Source organism: Sebastes fasciatus, chromosome 5, assembly GCF_043250625.1.
Source record: "Sebastes fasciatus isolate fSebFas1 chromosome 5, fSebFas1.pri, whole genome shotgun sequence".
In the NCBI taxonomy this organism is placed as follows: domain Eukaryota; kingdom Metazoa; phylum Chordata; class Actinopteri; order Perciformes; family Sebastidae; genus Sebastes; species Sebastes fasciatus.
In genome coordinates, this window is record NC_133799.1 from 5,105,587 (window position 1) to 5,124,890 (window position 19,304).

The 19,304-nt window shown below is 40.1% G+C and overlaps 2 protein-coding genes and 1 long non-coding RNA gene across 5 annotated transcripts; 1 reads left to right on the plus strand and 2 right to left on the minus strand.

Moving 5' to 3' along the window:
- Positions 1–413: 413 nt before the first annotated feature.
- kcnn1b (potassium intermediate/small conductance calcium-activated channel, subfamily N, member 1b) lies at positions 414–9,675 on the minus strand. Its single transcript, XM_074634639.1, has 9 exons — positions 8,358–9,675; positions 7,101–7,502; positions 6,873–6,968; positions 5,967–6,385; positions 5,008–5,149; positions 4,187–4,297; positions 3,942–4,069; positions 3,742–3,811; positions 414–2,948 (listed from the first exon to the last, which is right to left on the minus strand). The coding sequence occupies exons 1-9, from the start codon at positions 9,453–9,455 to the stop codon at positions 2,661–2,663; spliced, it is 2,754 nt and encodes a 917-aa protein (XP_074490740.1). The 5' UTR covers positions 9,456–9,675; the 3' UTR covers positions 414–2,660.
- Positions 2,797–13,514, plus strand: LOC141767398 (uncharacterized). 3 transcript variants are annotated; one of them, XR_012593834.1, is made up of 4 exons: positions 2,797–3,024; positions 4,197–4,340; positions 5,023–5,119; positions 10,674–13,514. It is a non-coding gene; the product is annotated as an uncharacterized LOC141767398 (long non-coding RNA). The 3 variants fall into 3 exon arrangements; XR_012593833.1 differs by having other exon boundaries at positions 5,026–5,119; XR_012593832.1 differs by lacking the exon at positions 10,674–13,514 and having other exon boundaries at positions 5,026–6,429.
- A 1,788-nt stretch (positions 13,515–15,302) lies between these two features.
- Positions 15,303–19,052, minus strand: ccdc124 (coiled-coil domain containing 124). The gene is made up of 5 exons (XM_074634649.1): positions 18,911–19,052; positions 17,916–18,093; positions 16,871–17,075; positions 16,620–16,725; positions 15,303–15,876 (listed from the first exon to the last, which is right to left on the minus strand). Exons 2-5 carry the CDS (start codon positions 18,072–18,074, stop codon positions 15,666–15,668), a joined length of 681 nt encoding a protein of 226 aa, XP_074490750.1. The 5' UTR covers positions 18,075–18,093; positions 18,911–19,052; the 3' UTR covers positions 15,303–15,665.
- Positions 19,053–19,304: the final 252 nt, after the last annotated feature.

Sequence of the window (19,304 nt, forward strand, 5' to 3'; positions counted from 1 at the left end):
GCGCGCGAAATGACATTCTCGTTGGGTGCAGCTCACCTCGGGGCAAAGTATCGCGAGATTATGAAGAAGGGTAAAACCGGTTAGAGACAGATGGTGGCTCTCTGGTAAACAACCTCACTGCTGTTTATCAGGTCTGAAGTATGACTGGTAGTGAACACACAAAAGGAAGATTTCAGGGCTAAATAATGTTCAGTATTAATTAAATACAAATTAATTTTATTTCTATTGCACGTTTATGAATGAATGAATGAAAGACTTTATTTCATACAATAAATAAAAACAAATACAAAATAATAACAAACAAAACAAGAGTAATAGTGTCCGAAAAGGAGTCGGTAGAAGTGAAACTTTTATTTCCCTACCTCTTTCTCACTTCTTCTCTAATAACTCATATATCATAGAATGATAATATAATATAATATATAAACTATCCCAGATTTATTTACATCCCAATTTAAATATATGAACAGCATCCCAAGTTTATTTACAACTCACATATCCATCCGGAGTTAAAAAGTAGATATAAACCAACCCTTAATGCAACCCTTATCACAACTCTTCCTCAACCATATACCTCCCAAAAATATTTGAATATGCCTTGTACAAAGTATTTCTCTGGTAAACAACCTCACTGGTAGTAGAGCTGTTTATCATGTCTGAAGAATGACTGCCAAGTGAAACACAGAAATTAAGATTTCAGGGCTAAATACTTGCTACTATTTGCACTGACACTTCTATTTATCTATTTATTAGGTATTTATACAAGGAGAACTACTGGAGAGTCATTGGGTTTTTATATATAGCACTTTTAAAGAAATGATTGCTTTTATACTGCTTTTACTCGGTTAATCATCCTGTCATCCACTTTTGATTCTGCTGCACCATCGCACTTTGTTCACTGTGTTATGTTCTATGTTTGTGACTGTTTTTGTATGTCTGTGTTTGCACCTTGGTGCAACGCAAGCGACGACATTTCGTTTTAACCGTGTACTTTGTATGTGGAAAAATGACAATAAAGTTGAACTTGACTTGAAATAATGTTCAGTATTAATTAAATACCAAATAACTTTATTTCTATTGCACATTTATCTTAATATGTCTTGTACAAAGTATTTCCTTTTATTGTTGTAATATAAGTTATTATCTTTAATGGAGCTTCCCAGCAAAAAGCATTTCACACAGTTGTACTTGTATAACCGGTGTGACAATAAACATCTTGAATCTTGAAACGTTTCATAAGACACTGATACTAGGCCACAGGAAAATGTTACAAGAAGCTGCAAATCACCATACAGAAATTAGGTCTCAAATGAGCACAACAAAAATAAAAACAAAGATGTGAGTAAAAAATAAATAAAAGAATAATAGTATTCAGGTGATCAAGTTGAAGTGTTAAATGTTATACCTTCAAGGCAAACTGTGAAAAAGTCTACATACCCAGTCTGCAGTGTTTCTTCCCCTCTAGGCTTTAGTTTGGCACAATCATCACAGTTTTGTCTGACCATCTGAGACTACACTTCACTTCTAACAAGCAATTAAAGCTCTGAAATCTTAGCTGGCACCAGACCATTATTGCTTTGAAATAAACATTAGAAAATACTGTATCTTCTCTATGACCAGCCACCAGTTTCTCTAATGGAGGACCTCGTTTACATTGTCCTAATGGAACAGGAAAAACAACAACTCTTGGATGTATGGGAAGCATTTCTCATCATTTTCAAAAGATTTTAGAAACATTTTTGTTATATTAGTTGAAAATCTCATTGCATCCCGATAGCTATCAATATTAATCAAATGCTCTGACAATAAAAGCAAAAAATCTGTTGCTATCGCAGGACTGTAATAAACCCGTCCAATCATTTCATTCAGCCCGAATGTAATGACTGGACGGGCGGCCTGCCTGTCTACCTGTGTGCACTCTGCCCGTGCACTCACTGCACATCACCGGAGTCTTCGGCTTGACAGCTGTGAGTACTAACAATAGCCATGTTCACCATTCACATTCATTATTCTATGTTTATTGATAATTTTGAGGGAGTGGCTTTGGAGGGAGGCCTGAAGTGACGGACTGCCCGTGTTGCCTATTTTCTCTCTAGATTTAGGGACTTTTGAAACTAGTGCTGCTGGCTACTTTCATTAGAAAAGAGTTGTCAACACTGGGCTGTGTTTTTTGGTTTGAACATTTTTAAAACCTAGTTTACTCTTATCTAGTTTCTCAATATCACCCACCCTGCCTTTAACTCAGTTAGACTGTATAAGATAAGCTGTTTTAATCATAGATTGCGTTGACAATGACATTGTAATTCTCCATGAAGCATTACTTACAAATCCTCTTCCTATATGGATCTCTGGAGTGAGTTAAAAGGAGGCTATATGGACTGATTTGTAGGTGAAAACTTAGTCCCTGGACTAACTGTGACACTTTGAGCAGAGGAAATGAAGGAATAATGCTCTTCCCTTCCTCTAAAATCCCCTGACTGAGGCACTTCCCTTCTCAATGGAGCTGCTCAGTATGAGGCGCTATAGCTGTAACTCCCAGGGGTGAATGTGTGTAACTGAATGAATGTGTAGCTACTAAAAAAAAGAGTGCACATGTTGAGAAAATCCTTCTCAGCATGAAAAAAAGGTTGCAGACTAAAGAGAAAACCAGTGAGTGAGGCCTATGAGCTGTATGGTGTCTCTGGTGCGGCGGGTCCTTGACAGAGCTGCCTGGCAGGGACTGAACAGCACTCAGAGCTCAGGGAGGATGACAGGAAGTGGACACGACAGGCCAAGTCGTCCAGGAAATCCTTTTGTAGCTTTGTTATTGCTTGAGAAAGCACGACAGGCAGCGACTGCACGCTGAGGAGGATGGAGTCCAGTTTCTCTTCCAGAGCTACGATCCTCCTGTCCAGCTCCTCGCTTCGATGCTGAAGCTCCACCACCAGATCATACATCATGTTCTGAGTCTGGAAAGCAACAGTGAGGACAGTTTGTACACTAGACTTTTACAGAACGTTGTGCCCCATATGAAGAGACATCAGGGTAAGTGGAGCGGGGAACCTCTCTCTCAATAGTTTTTACAAACAGATTATAAATGCAGAAAAGTACTTACATAAATTTAATAATAACATTCCGGATACATGTTTTAAGTGTGGAGTTTCAGTGTGAGTTTGGTGTGAGGTATCACATCTAGTAGGTAGGATGATAGGCATACTATTACCTTACACCCTAAGTTGTTTATACTAGGAATTTATCCAACTAATACTATCGTACAGAAAAATAAGCTTTAACTAACATGTGCTTCCTCAATGCTGAGCGTCTCATTGCTTTAGCTTGGAAAAATATAAGGAGACCGCACTTTGGCCAGTGGCTCAGGGAGATGTCTTCCTGCCTCTCAATGAAAATGACTTATATTCTTAAAGGTAAAAGGGAGGCCTTTGATGCTATTTTGGAACCTCATATTAATTTTATGGGAAATGAAGATATATCTGAAGCATTGCCAGGGGAAGGGGCAATGTTTGAGTGATGAATGGCTGGCCATGAACAGAGAGAGAAACCTTTTACCCTGTTCTTTATTTTGAATGATTATTGTTGTATGTTCTTTTCAAAAATTGTATTACAATTATTATTTTATTTTATTTATTTTAATTATAGTAATAATAATAGTAATAATTATTATTATTTTAAATTATTATTATTATTATTATTATTTGTTTAAACTCTGCACATACACACATAAAGGATACTGCATTTACAAACCGTGGCAAGATCAGCAACTGTATTGGCCTGATCGGTTAGTTTCCTTTGCTCCATTTTGACTCTTCGCAGTCTGAAATTGAAAATCAGAACCACTTTTGTGCCAAGTAAAATAAAGGCAGAGTACAGTTTGTCTTGTAAACAATGGAAGTTTTCTGTTGTCTTAACCTCTGCACTCCGGGTTATGACATATTTATACCTACTGGTGGATGGCTTGCAGGAATTTACGCTGATGGTGGCGTACTCTGGCACGGTCAACCTTCTTGACCAGCTTGGTGTTTTTGTAGATGAGCCACGTCTCTCTCAAGACATTGGCTGCTGTGTTTTTTATCTGAAGAGCACAGAATATCATTCAGATGAAACAGCAGAAGAGGTCAAACAAAGCAACATTACTGTTCAGACTGAACCTTTAGCATGAATATTAAAAATAATGTGCAATAAATGTGACCTTTTTGTAGAGCTGAGTGTCCATCATGAAGTTATGGACGTGCTTTTCGGCTCTGGTGAGTTCTGACTTCCTTGCAACAACGGCAACCACTAATGCTGTACAGCCCGCTCCCTGAGGACAAGAGCAGTGGGTAGTGACACTGTGGCATACTGTGGTAAAGAACATTCCTATCATCCATGTCTCCAACCATTTTACAGTCGTCTTTATACTGGTATTTAAGTCACATTGTTATGAAAGTGAATATCTGAACATAGGCCGACTTGACCATTATTATGGCTTCATATAATATAGAAATATCAATCAATCAATCAATCTATCAATTTCAGGGATTAATATCTATTCATCAGCAGACATGGAAATAAAGCATATCAATTTATTTTGTATTCTTTTCCTGGAAATGTATTAAATAAATGACCAGCTATTGGGAAATAGCGGAATATAATTATTAAATAATGTTTGTAATAAAGTAATTTTTGATACATTTTGAGGTGAATATTGGGGTAATTCCAAAGAAATTTCAAATAGGTTACTTGCTAATTATCACCTAATTACCATGAAATTTGCGGAACTGTAAAATGAAGTGTTACCGGAAATGGTTATGTTTTTCTTCTCACTAATGTGCAAAACAAACCAAACCAAACTCAAAACCTTGACCCAAAAACTGCAATACAAACCGAACCGTGGGCTTGTTGAACCGTTGCACCACTAGTTTACAGATATATTTACTAATAATGAGATTTACTATGAAATTTAAGGCCAAAAAATTTTTGGGATTACCCTCCATTACATGCCTGGTTGTTCTGTATCTGTACAAATCTCACCATGATTCCTGTCAGCAGGCAAACCCCCTTCCCGCAGTAGGTGTGAGGGACCATGTCGCCGTAGCCGATGGACAGGAAGGTGATGGAGATCAGCCACATTGCTCCAAGGAAGGTACTGGTCACCTCCTGTGCATCGTGATACCTGTGGAGACGTGACACCTGAGAGTAAATCCTTAACGTTGTGAGACGTTGTGTCTTTACTCAGATATACCAAGATGTATTTTCAATGATTTTGGTTTCTCAAATAATAATATCCACCATGTGAATAACATGGAAAATACACAATCCTAGGATATTGAAGTAATGCAATTGGTTACCAGTGTTGGAAGAAGTACTCAGATCTTTAACTTAAGTAAAAGTATCAATACTACAGTTCAGAAATACTCTGTTACGAGTAAGATTGGAAATTTAAAAATGTACTTAAGTAAAAGTGCAAAACTATTAGCATCAAAATATACTTAAAGTATCAAACGGGAAAGTAATCACTTAGCAATTTAGAATAATATATATTATATTATTGGATTATTATTATTAATGGTGCATCAATGTGTTCATCACTTTAATATTCCAGCTGGTAAAGGTGGAGCTAATCTTAATTTATTTATACTGTATATATTACTTTATATATTGCTGGGTAGCTTGTGAATTTCCTCCTGGGGATCAATATAGTCTTATTAAGATAATAATAGATTATCATTTATTTGTTGATTATATTTTGTATTATCAATCTGAATCTGCAAAGTGACTTAAATTATCAAATAAACATAGTGGAGTTAAAGGTACAATGGTTGCCTCTGAGATGTAATGGAGTAGAAGTATAAAGCAGCCGCAAATGTAAATGCTCAAGTAAAGTACAATACTTAAGTAAATGTACTTAGTTACTTTCCACCACTGTTGGTCACTAAAGGAGGAACAGGGACGAGGGACGAGTGAGAAGTTTAGAAGTTTTAAGCAGATACCTCTCACATACGCGCACGGTCCACGCTGCGATGATCCAACAGGACACGCTGAAGACCAGCAGGACCGTGCCGGGGCAGATGGTCATCAGAGTCTTCATGACAAAACGTGTGTCGAAGCTGATCTTGTTGAGCGCCCCGATGCTGCGGGAGGAAGCGTCTGTGAACAGCTTGCTGTGGAGCAGCATGACCCGGCCAATCAGGTAGAGGCGCAGGAACATCGGCACAGAGAGGATGATGTCGATGTCGGCGTCCGCCACTGATGCTGTGTAACTGAAGGCCAGTCGAGCGGTCCAGGTGAACACATACTGGCCTGGGATTGGATGGATGGCACAGATGAGGAGCTCGAACGAAACAAAGAGAATCCGCTCTAGGGTCATCGCTATCCTCCAATCGTCTGCTCCGTTGTCCACCATGAAGAGCTGTAGAGAGAAGATTTCATGGTGATGATATGGGTGATGACCCAACTAACCTCAAAAGCAGAGGAATATTAATGATAAATAGATTTGTTTGGATTGTAGATTTAGATTTTAATGTTTCATTGATGCAACTGAGGTGTTTCTTGTTGACAGTAAAATGTTTCTTTAACTCAGCATTAAAGGTGCAGTGTGTAAGATTTGGTGACATCTACTGGTGTGGTTGCAGATTGCAACCAACTGAGTACCCCTCCGCTCACTCCTCCCTTTCCAAGACTGTGGTAACGTGAGCCGAGTGTTTTTTGTTTGTTTGTAAAAACAATATTCTAGTGACTTTTTATCAGATGAACCACATGGTTGACTTGGCAAGTTTTCCCAGTCAGAGTACTGAGAAGAATAGCCTGGTATTAGGTTCTCCTGGTTAATAGTAAGGTTAACCAAGGGACCCAAGGACCGTCGGTGTACATGGAGTTCTCTTAATTCATCCACATACCTGGATTTCTCTTGCATGGTACATCACAATGAGTCCAAGAAGAGCGGCAGTAGAGAGGCTGATCAGGCCTTTCAGTACATATGAATATATGGAATCCTGTAAATAATGAAGACAAAAACATGAACATGGTGCAGACAGCAGCACATTAAAGAGCACTTTCTGCTCTACAGTACACTTTTTGTACGTCTGTTACACTTGATGAAGTGAGTCTGAAGAGGACTACAGTACTTTGCTGTAAAATCCCCTCGACAGCTCCGTCTCGATCACCATGACGATAATGCCAAACATCCCACAGACCAACGCGTAGTCGCTCAACTGCTTGCGCTTCCCAAAGAGAACTTTTCTCTGACCCAGCCGGTAGCTAATGTCCTTGTTCTTCTTCTGTGGTACGCTGCCTTCCTCTCTGGTCAGGTTCTCGCTGTTGGCCTTACTGGAATCCTCTCTGATGACTTTGGAGAAGGCGTCCTCCAGGATGGCACTGTGAAGAAGCTGAAGAGGCTGTTGGCCATGGCTGCTCAGTGGTCGCACCGCATCCCCGTTGACGGTGTCACCAGTTTTTGAGGTGGAGGAAGGTGGAGGAGTGTGTTTAGGGAGGGAGAGTCTTGATCCACTGAGGTGCTGAGAGTTTGTCTGAAAAAAAAAAAGGAAGTCAGTGCAGGGCATGTAGTTAAGGGGGACCTATTGTGCTTTTTTGCTTCTTCCTTTAGTGTGTTATATAGATTTTTGTGCATGTAAAAGGTGGGCAAAATTACAAAACCAAAAGTCCACGCCAAAGGGAGTTACTCTCCCCCACAGAAACACTGCTCCTGAACTGCCTGAAACGCCTTGATTGAAGTCCCGCCTTTTCTTCTGTAATGTGGTGATGTCACCAAGTAACACATTTGCATAATACCTGCCTAGTGGCTAGTTTGGCACTCCCTCAAACAAAGCTAGTTAGAGCGGAGCTGGAGCGGAGTCCGAAGAGTTTTGTGCAGTTGACCAATCACAACAGTGGACCAGCTGACCAATCAGAGCAGACTGGGCTTTTCGCGAGGAGGCGGGCAGGAGCTCAACACAGCGTTTCAGACGGAGGGTGAAAAGAGGTGCTGCAGCACAGTCGGTATGAGAAAGTAAAGCGTTTTTTTAACATTAAAGCATGTAAACATGTCTTAGTACCAAAATACAAGTATGAACCTGAAAATTAGCATAATTGGTCCTCTTTAGTTAGACAGCATTCTGTATGCTGAGAGACAAAAGACTGTGAAAATAAGAAATATATTTTTGCCTTTGTCTTTTGTATTCTTGCTCTTTCACTACCCTTTAATTACAGACTGGTAAGATGTCTCTCAAAATGTCTCAAGATTTTTTTTTAAAGATGTACAGGTAATGAAGTTCAGTTAGAATGCTGCCATTTGACAACACTTCATTAAGATTTATAAAATATTTTGGGAAATGATCTCGCACACCAAGTCAAGAAGCTACAGCATTTATAGACAATTCATGTACCTGACTTTGTCGCTGTCTAGCTCTCTCTGCCACGAAATCCTGGTTCTCAAGTGAGCTATACTGGCTGGTGGAGAAGGACTGGACACTTTTGTTACTGGCTGGAGTAGATGACCTCTGTACCTGCGGCGTGCCGGTTAAAGGGTTGTGAGGGAGATGACGGCACTTGTGGATGATAGAGGGGTCTCCAGGTGACTTGCAGGTCTGATCACCGCTCATCGAGCAGTCTTGTTTTTGACGTTGCTGAACTAGCAGTGGTTCTTTGCCAAAAAGCTCTCTCCAGTTGAGGTCTGCAGGCTGAGGGTGCCGGTGGAGCTTCTGATTCGTCTCAGCACACTCGAAGGAGTTCAGAGGAATGTTGAATAAAGTTGCCTGGCTGCTGTCTTTAACTTGAAAATGATTGCAAGACTCCTTTCGACCTTCTTGGTCGCTGCACTGAAGCATAAAATGATCCTGCGGATGGTTCATTGCAGGTTTCAGCAGATCCCTTTGGTTTGTTTGCTGTGGTAAAACCTGGCAAGTGGTCGGAGCTTGAGCGATTTGAGAGAAAGGCTGGGTGTGTGGTGAAGATGAAAGGCTTCTCTTGTTTGAAACTCTGGAGAGGCAGTCTTGCTGGACGGTGCCCTGTCTTGGTTGCGGATGCAAACTAGATGGATGTTGGTGTGCAACCGGACAGGAACAACCACATCTGTCAGTGTGGTTTGGATGTCCCACACTGGTCCCAGCTCTCTCTGCTGATGGTGAATCATCTCCCACACTGCTAACCTGGCCACAAAGCAGCAGCCAGTCCTGATCACTCAGCTGCGATAAGGTTAAGTTTCGGGTTTTCATTGGCGACAGCTGGGCTGAATCTCTCGGTGGACTGATTCCGTTAGATCTTTCATGGGGTGAGGATGAAACGTGGCACAGACTCGTCTCCTGTGGGGAAGAAGATGCTTCCACAGAGGTACCTGAGTATCGATTAAGCTTCCCCTCAGGAGTTTTTGTCGGAGGTGGTGGACCTCCTGAGGTACAATGCTCATGGTCCCCATCACGGAAGACTTCACCCGTTGAGTCAAGACGCCGCGTTGCGTTTGTGGGTTTAACCAGAATCAACCTCATGGCGTCACTGTAAAGCTGGAATGAGATCACACACAGATCATTTTTCACAAGTAACTGGAAGGAAAGAGAGAAGATGAGAAAGAGGAGGATGACATGCAACTACGGGCCGGAGATATATTTGAATGCAGGATGTTACGGCTGAATGATGGTTTCTATCAAATTATGTTTTTTCTTCTCCTTTTTTGCCACAAACAGCTCATAAATGAGTTTAAGGTATAAAGCCTGGGCTGCAGAAGGATCCAATGACTCAAGCAGTATAGAAACATCTAAAAGTGTGCACACATTTTATCAACTCTGAAAATTAGAAAAACATTGTCTTCACAGGCAACAGAAAAAACAAGTGTTATTTTGCTTTAGAAATAAATTATTCTGATTATCTGGAGTGTCATTGTTTTGTCTTAAGGCTCAATAATGTCATTTAAAAAAAGCACTTAATCCTTAAAATGTAAATATAACAGTCACTCCTGAGTATTTATTCAAGGCAAAATCACCACTGTTGTAAAAGCAACAATTTGTTTAATCTCAAATTGTGTATTCAGCCGGTTATGAATGTGAAGCACTCTGTCAAAAGCAGATGGACCCCCCTCTTATGCTCGTCTACTGGACATGTAAATCTCAGATAATTATCACTCACCAGTTTCAAACATTATTTCACTATTTCGGAGGAAAGAAACTCATAATTTAGAATTACTTAGTGTTATTTTGCTAAAGTCTTAAATTACTATCTACAAATGTTGAAGATGTGGATGTAATTTTGTGTGATCTACTATTTTGTCATTTTTAATGTGACAAAATTGAACTGTGAAAAAGGATCGCAAACTATTCTTTTATTTTCATAACAGATGTCATCCTGATGCAATGTACATACAGACTGATACTACATGATGTATACTGTTTAACTCTTAAAGCTCAGCTCAAAAAGATGGGTAAATTAGCATCCTGCAAATAAAAAGTGTTCACTCTTAAATAAACCCGAGTAAATAGAATCAAAGATAACAGCATGAGAACTGTAATAGTTCACCTTAATGTGCTTTACAACTAAGGTATCATTTTCCATGGGTGCAAACCCAGTTAGTCTTATTTTGGACTTTAACCCGTCAACTGCGATTTAACATCTCAATTTTCTCCTAAATAAATAAAAATAATATGTGAACAAAACCCCATTACTACCGGTGATCCTTACCTTCTTCTTCTTGTTTTTCTCCAAACTTGAAAAAGCAGGTCACTAATAGGATGCTTCCAACATGCAGAACAGAACTGTTCAGAAGAAGAGGAGCAGCTTGAGTGGGTGCTGGACAGCGGCTTGCCTCCTCCCAGTACGAACACTTGATAAAGGAGCTTTGGAGACGCTTTCCTTTGAAAGTAATGATTAGAATTCAACATGAAGAAAGAAAAGGGCAGGAGCACCTGGCCTGCTAAAGGGTTGTCATGCAAATGGTTGGGGTATGAGGGTAGAGCAACAGGTTAGGAAAAACAAAAACCTGTAACATCAGACCAGAGTGTTAAGGCGGAACATCACACGTACAAGCTCAAAGAACTCCCTATAAATCGGGAGTGGACTGATTGGTTGCTATGGGAAAGAAAAGAACCTGGTCGTTTACAATGCAAAAAAGGGAAATAAAAGGTCAGTTGAACTTGTCATTGAAGCTCTGTGGTTCAAAGGCCTCGGCACGGGCTCTTATCTCCTCGGCCACAACAGCTTAGCTGGACAAAAGTGGCCTTTTTAAAAATCTGGTTCTGAATAAATCAAGCCAGTGAGTGCAAAGTCTCCTCAGATGTGTCCTAACAAACGTATCAACATGAACAACTTTGTAATAATCCTATTGAACGATATATTAAAGAAATAACACTGTTGTTCAAAGTCTTGATTCAGTCAGCAGGAGTGGTGTTGTTTTCACAACCAAGTACTGACTGCTTTTCTAATGTTTTTTTTGTTACAATTTAGATACAAAACATGAAACAGGTCTGATTCCTTTCAAAGTGTAGTACATGCAATTTCAAAAATACAAGCTATCTCCAGGAACATATGTTCATATCTACATCTACTGTATATCTATATCTACTGTATATAATTCGTTTTAACGTCACTAATTTCTTTTAAGGCTGTAGCTGGCTCAGTTTTAAAGCTAGATTGAAGATACTGGCATCATATGAAACTATAAAAAACCTAATGAATCCATTGGTACCAACCATGTCATACTAGCTTGTTGCAAAAAAATGAATTTTGGCGAGGAAAAACTGGCATGGCCATTTTCAAAGGGGTCCCTTGACCTCTGAGCTCAAGATATGTGAATGAAAATGGGTTCTCTGGGTACCCACGAGTCTCCCCTTTACAGACATGCCCACTTTATGATAATCACATGCAGTTTGGGGCAAGTCATAGTCAAGTCAGCACACTGACACACTGACAGCTGTTGTTGCCTGTTGGGTTTGAGTTTGCCATGTTATGATCTGAGCATATTGTTTTATGCTAAATGCAGTACCTGTGAGGGTTTCTGGACAATATGTGTCATTGTTTTGTGTTGTTAATTGATTTCCAAATAATAAATATATACATATATTTGCATAAAGCAAGCATATTTGCCCACTCCCATGTTGATAAGAGTATCAAATACTTGACAAATCTCCCTTTAAGGTACATTTTGAACAGATAAAAATGTGCAAGTAATTAGTGATTAATCACGATTAACTATGGACAATCATGCGATTAATCGCGATTAAATATTTGAATCGATTGACAGCACTAATATATATACAGTATAAATATATATAGATATATCTATATCTATCTATATATCTATATAATTATTTTTTTGCATTTCCCTGGCATTTAAAATCTGTAAATGACTACATTTATTGTGTGGCTAACCCCCATTTACCAAATGAAACTGCAGACATTTTAGTTAAACTGTTCGTCGTGTTTTACCTACTGTATATGTTACTTACATTTAAGGCTGCTAAAGCTCAGTTTTCATTCCTGCTTTCTGTCTCTCTGTCTGACAGACAGACAAACAAACCTACAAAGCCTCCAGCTTGCTGCCTCAGCAGCTCAGTATGTGAATGTTGCTGTGCTGGAGAAAACCTTTGTGACCAACAGCAGCACTGGACACCACTGCTGACCAAATAATTGAATGCAAAACTAATTCAAGAGCAATAAATATACATATATATTTTTTGCAATTAACTGGATTTAAGTTGTTTGTTTTGTTGTTAAGACTACCAGAAAATGTAACTAAAATGGGTCTGATGAAAAAAAAAAAAAGAGTCTCTGTACGTCTGTCTGTCCTTCAAGTTTCTTGACAACCGCTTATCCGATCAACTTCACACTTGGCAGTTGTATTGCAGTGTCAAGTGTGAAATTGAAGTTCTTGAGGAAGCTGCAAGCAGCAATGCCAGAGGTCAAGCAATCGGCCAAACAGGCACAGCACTAGTTTCTCCAAACAGCAGTGTATGACCCTGTTTTGCATTAATATGACTTACATGACTAAAAACAGGTTTGTTGCATCCATGCAGCATGAGCCCACACTTTAAACACAGCTTTGAGTGTTTGGATCATAACCCGATTCCTGTTTTCAGAGGTCACCATTCACTTACAATAAGAGGATAACAGCAACGTGAAGTCTGCTGGCTAAAGGCCAAAGGGTCTGCTAGAGAAGATAAGGGAGGCCACACTCAGCCACAGTTTGAAGCCTGGAGAGGGTTAAGACAAGATGTTGTTTTATTATTTTGTTGACTTTACAGGGTCAACATATTCATATTTGCTGTGTAAACCTGATGAAGGCTTTATGCCGATTTTTTTCTGTACTAATAAAATATTATATAGCATCTGTAGACCTGTAAATGTGGCTAAACTAGTTCTCTCTCTCTGTAGTTGAGTTATGAGGCAATGAAGTGACAGTTTCTTTAATTGGTAAAAGTAGATATACTGTACCAGGCCTCTGACAAGATTTAATGTTTATTTCTCACTGGCATTGAATGAAGTGTCACATTTGGGTTTTATTAGAAACTACGTGACCAATCCGGCTCTCAAACCCTTCAGAGGGCAATGCCTTAAAATGCAGGAGGGGAGGCATCAGCTAACTATTATATCAGACATTCACAAGGCTGAAGAGCCAGTGAACAACTCTTAATCCACTGGCAACAGTGGCTTCAATGTTCAATGGCAACTATTTTGCAATTTAAACAAACAACTCCTTTGAAGAAACTGGTTAATCCCTGGGGCTGTCAATGAATATTTTAAACTTGAATATCTATTTGAATAGTACACACAACGTCACTTTCATTAATTGAAAAAGAATTGTAACGTTAGGTCAAGCTGAACGAGGAATAATTCAGCAACAACTGTAACAATGGCAAAGAACTCGGCCGCAGAGAGAGTGACACCGCGTCCTAAAGGCAAGCGTTACGTTACGCCATGTAAACAAACCACGTACCTATCAGCTGTGCGCTTGAGATCAGACTGGAGACGTAACCACTTAAAGGGACTGTTTGTAACTTCTTACATGTATAAATCAATCCGGGTCGGTGTCCCATATGCGCTCGTGTGTGGCTACGCTGTTGAGACTCAGGCTCCAACACAAACTACATGGAAGCACCAAAACCGCAAAGTTCTATCTACTGAAGCCCGTCTTGCAAAACATTGTTGGCCGCGATCGGTGGACGCAGGGGAGACACTACACACTGCAGAAGAGTCAGTTTAGCTCTAAGAATATCTAGTGAATGTACAGTGAACGTTTGTGCAGAAATAACTGCTGCAGCTCCTCCAGACTAACAGAGGTTTCCCGTGTCTTGTGAAGTGACGGGGCTCCGCAACGAGTTACGTTATCATCTCCGACCGGGTGCCGGTGTTTCCTCCGGCCGTGGTCGGGAGGCTGAAGTAGGAAAAGCCAACACTAGGATCAGCATTGATTCATGGAGAGACCTTCGTCTGGTCAGCTAACATTACTGCCAAGCAGCTGAAATATAGAGTGATATTGTGGTTTTAGCTGACGTGTGTTGCCTCACTGTTTTGACGGGTGCTCGCTCACATTCAGGTAGTGCGTGCACACGGGCGAACGCGAGCAACAGGACGCTGACTTTCGTCGACTTAACAGCCACAGGTGTCGCTGTTACAACTAATTTCTGATTCTTACTAACAGTCCCTTTAAAAGATGGGTGAGTAGTACTTGCTAGCTTCCAACGTTTGGACCTTTAAAACAGAAAACACACATTTTATATTGTGATATTTACTGGAAATGACTTACAATACAGCCTACAGCACGTAGGAAAACTTTCAGGCGATCTCCCTGCAGCCAGCTATCACCTTATTTAGGAGGAAGTATCCTATAAATAACCCCTCATTTCAACTTCACAAATCAGCGGTTCCTCGTCCATTGCAGACTTACAAAGCAAGCGTGTCAAAAAGTTCAGTTCAAAAAGCTGCGCTGCTCAGTGCTGCATCACTCGCGGCCAGTTAGGACACGTTGTCATGTACATAATGCGCAAAAAACGATATTCTAATAGTTCGAACCTATGAGTTTTTTTTTTAACAAAGATTTGTAATTTTTGGCCAATCTTGACAGCCTTATTTGTCACTTGCCAAATTAACTAAAAGGACAGAAAAAAGTAATTTGCAGACAGAACAATTTTAAATTTACCATGATTTTTTTGCTGGTGAGCATTGTTGACCCAGGACACAAAATTATAGTCATGAATGAAAAGTAAAGTTTGACCTATGTAACTCCATTTTCTTTTCGGAATAAGCAATGAACAACAGTAGATGGCAGAAATGTTTGATTGATTCTTGCTCCTGGATTTATGTGCCTCCTAACAACAAAGAAGTCTTGCATTTAAAAGCAACAAGAGATGTTGATGAGCGAGTGATGAACTTTAATAAGTTACTCTGAGAACATATGGCTTCCCACCTCCCCAGAAGTGCTAGAAAAACAATTGTGGTTAAATGTATTAGATGCTGAAGTGCCACATTAGAGGCCACATGCACAGGCATGGTGATCACTTGTGACCTTGATTGGGGAAAATGAGCTTCTCCTTGCTAGCGAATGGAACAACCAAGCTGAGTCATCTGGCATTGGAGAGATTGCTTCTGGGTGGGAAGTGGTGAAGCTCTCATCAGCAACACTCATTTTCAAATGAAATTATTACATTTTTCAATGGTAGTCTCCTATGTGCATAGGCAGACAGTTTTCAAATGGAGTTACGGGCTGAAACAGTTCATTCACACTTTGAGTTGTAGGCGGTAAAGCGTTGGTTGAGGGGGTTCTCTGGCGACTTCATCCACTCCTTCTTCAACATTTGCTTCAGCTGTGACAGCCTCATGTTGGGGTTCTCCTGTTTTAGGCGAGGCATGTTGGCCTCCTCATAGGCAGCATACGCTGCTTTCATCCTCCGCTCCGGATGGCGGTCCAATTCCTCCTGCTCGGTGCTGGAGACAGGAAGAGAGGGTGTAATGATCGCTTGTTAATAGTGCTGTCAAAGTTAACGCGATAATAATGCGTTAACACAAATTTGTTTTTAACACAACTTGCGATACTTTTTTAAGGTTGTAGCGGGCTCAGTTTGAAAGCTAGAGTGACATGATGTGAATATGTGAATGAAAATGGGTTCTCTGGGTACCCACGAGTCTCCCCTTTACAGACATGTCCTCTTATGATAATCTCATGTAGTTTTGGGCAAGTCATAGTCAAGTCAGCACACTGACATACTGACAGCTGTTGTTGTCTGTTGGGCTGCAGTTTGCCATGTTATGATTTGAGCATATTTCTTATGGTAAATGCAGTACCTGTGAGGGTTTCTGGACAATATTTATCGTGATTAAATATTTTAATCGATTGACAGCCCTAACATTCACAAGTCATCGCCGTTGTTTTATAGGCCGAAGATACTTCATGATTTTTCCTTTTTTTCCTCTCTTGTTTAATTTTTTTGTCTTGTATTATTTTTGTTGTTGTTGTTTGTTTGTTTATGCATGCACTATGTTATCTGTAGGTGAAAGATACAAATTAATAAAAAATTGTGTCAAGATGTTTCAATAACGGAAAGGTAATGTATCAACTATGCTGTATGTACTGACACAATAAAGAATAAAAAAAAAAGAAAAACTTATTTCAAATCAACATCAGAGTAATCCCAAGGACAACAGGATGTCACACACACTACAAATGGTACCTGAGCATAGCGATGGCATCTTCTACTGTTCTGGCTTCCTCTGTTTCGTCCTCAAGGATAATTCTGTTCACGTTCTCCTCCAGTGGAGTGTCAAGGTGGCTCTTTTCTGTGGGATGAAATTTTATTTGATGGTTAAAATAATTTACTGATTCGATTGCCAAAACAGCTAATGCTGCTGAATTGCATCTGCACTCATGTTTCCTCTTTATTAACCAGCACAATTCTGTCGTCATCTTAAACCTGAAATTTACCTTTCAGCTTGAGCTCTTGCTCTTGCTCCTTCTGTTGCTCTAGCTCGTTCAGAAGCACCTCCTCGATCTGAGCACGAGTGACTTTTCCTCCAGGTCCAGCCTCCCTGAGGCCTTTGCCTTTTATGGTAGAGCACTCCTCATCCAGAAGTCGTTGGGTTTCCTTTTTCCTCTCTAGAAGCTCGAGTCTCTTCTTCTCCTTGTCATCCTGCAAAGGCAGAAAAATGTCTCATCAGACTTTTGTCCTTAAAAAAAATATATGTTGTTTTAAAGCAGTTCGGCCACTACATGTATTATGACACATGTAGTCACTTTTTAATTAGCTTCACTGATGGAGATGAAAGAACCATGCAATAAAATACTAACAGCAGTATTGAATACTATGAGGTTAAAAAAGAAATGCTAAAATAATTCCCCTGTTTGGTCTCCAAAAGACTGTCTACTGTGGTCATTTCCCTTCTGTGTGTAATTGATAATATGTGGAGTTATGTTGAGCTCAAATTGAGGAGGAATGTCTAAATCCAGTATAGAAAGTAAAGGACGATATTCCCCTCTCTCTGAAGCAAACGTATGCTTTATGTTGCTCCAGAGTTGTTTCGTTGCAAAAAATATACATGGCGATAATCAAATTCACTTAAAACATTCTGATCTTATATGCTGATTATGTTAAGTTTACTTCATTTGCTCCATTCTTGCTGTTTTTGCTCTGTAACTGCTAATACAACACCCCAATGTCCCATTGGGGATAATTAACATTTAATCCCATCTAGACTTTAGACCCGTGGATATGTGTGCGCGCAAAATAAGAGGCCACAAGCAGGGGCCCTGTCCAGATCAAAAATTTAGCAAAAACAAATGTGACAGTTCTGCCAGTATCCTTGTCTTGTGTTCATATGTATTTATTTTCCCTTCCTCATCTTTGTTTGAATTACACACATCATCCAAGAAGACGCAAAAGAAGTATCACAGCGACGAAACTTCACCAAAGTGAGCAGCACGACTATGACATTTCCCAAATTTTGAACATCACACTGAAGAGACAGTTCACCTTTCTCTGCCCTTTTTTGAGAACATGTTTGTCTGTTTCCTGCCACATAGCATCCTCTTCCTGTTTCTTCTTGACGGCATCTTCCTCTGCCTTGACCTCGGCCTTGCGGGCTCTGGCTGTGGCCGCCTTGGAGTTCTCGCCCACGAATTTCTTCGGCATCCCGACAGCTGTTCTTTAGCTGAGAGACAAGGAGGAAAGACAAGAGACCAATCAGAGATAAGATAGTTTCCAGGGCTGATGCTCAATACTGATATAGTATTGTATAGTATCAAACTGGTAAAGATAAGATAAGATATTCCTGTGTTAGTCCCGCAGTGGGGGGGATGTGCAGTGTGCAGCAGCAAAGGGGATAGTGCACAAAACAAGATGCATCAGCTAACACAGTAAACAAAGAGAAGGAAGTATAAAAATAGGAGCAGTACATACAGTATTGACAATAAAACAGACTATTAACAAAATTGCACAAGTGGAAACGGATATTGCACAGTGAGAAGACTTTTCCCTGTTGGTGTTCCTTACCTACATATTGTAAAACCTAAGACTGTTCAACATGCAGTAGTTATATTATGGGTAATGTGCATCAACTCTTTTGAGAGTAACTAAGTCTCTTAAATTCATTTCATATAACCTGTCAAAGTAAACAAAGAAAGTAGCAATTGTTAGCCAATCATTCTTGTTGAATGACTACCAAACTAGGCAAAATGAAGGTCAACAAACAGATGTTAACAGAACAGAGGAGGTGTCAAAGAGGAGGTTAACTAACACAGATGTTAACAGAACAGAGGAGGTGTCAAAGAGGAGGTTAACTAACTGGATCCTCTGACTGCAGGTCTGATGTAACGTTAGCTAGCTAGTTAGCCACAGCTAGCTGGTGTTAGCCTGATAAACCAGCTTCCCCTCGTCACAGAGCCGCCACATTCACTGGTTCATTTGTGCCGACATTTAGCTAAGAGGTTAATGATCACACAACACAGAGTATACACGTGGTGTCCTACCAGTGTGAGAGGAGAAACCGGTCGGTAGTAGACAGTCGGCTGTTGTTTCGAAGAGGCATCTGCCTGCCACCTCTGTAACCAGGGCGCGCTCTGATGACGTAGCGTCTCCTATGGTTACAGGCAGGGCTTGAAGAAGTCTGTCAATCTGTGTGCACTGAGATAGATAGATAGATAGATAGATAGATAGATGGATAGATGGATAGATAGATAGATGGATAGATGGATAGATGGATAGATAGATAGATAGATAGATAGATAGATAGATAGATAGATAGATAGATAGATAGATAGATAGATAGATAGATAGATAGATAGATAGATAGATAGTGACTTTATTGATCCCGAGGGAAATTCAAGTTTCCAGCATCACAGCTCCATAGTGCAAAACATGTTA

Bases quoted from the DNA above. Each gene is read 5' to 3' on its own strand.
- kcnn1b (XM_074634639.1), bottom strand. From the start codon at position 9,455: ATGAGGTTGATTCTGGTTAAACCCACAAACGCAACGCGGCGTCTTGAC. The intron at 6,969-7,100 runs GTACTGTAGTCC...CATTATTTACAG, and splicing joins CGAGGGGATTTTACAGCAAA to GATTCCATATATTCATATGT. The intron at 3,812-3,941 runs GTAGGTATAAAT...TTTCAATTTCAG, and splicing joins TTCCTGCAAGCCATCCACCA to ACTGCGAAGAGTCAAAATGG.
- ccdc124 (XM_074634649.1), bottom strand. From the start codon at position 18,074: ATGCCGAAGAAATTCGTGGGCGAGAACTCCAAGGCGGCCACAGCCAGA. The intron at 17,076-17,915 runs GTGAACTGTCTC...CTGCCTTTGCAG, and splicing joins TCAAAAAAGGGCAGAGAAAG to GATGACAAGGAGAAGAAGAG. The intron at 15,877-16,619 runs GTACCATTTGTA...TCCTGTCTCCAG, and splicing joins GATGCCATCGCTATGCTCAG to CACCGAGCAGGAGGAATTGG.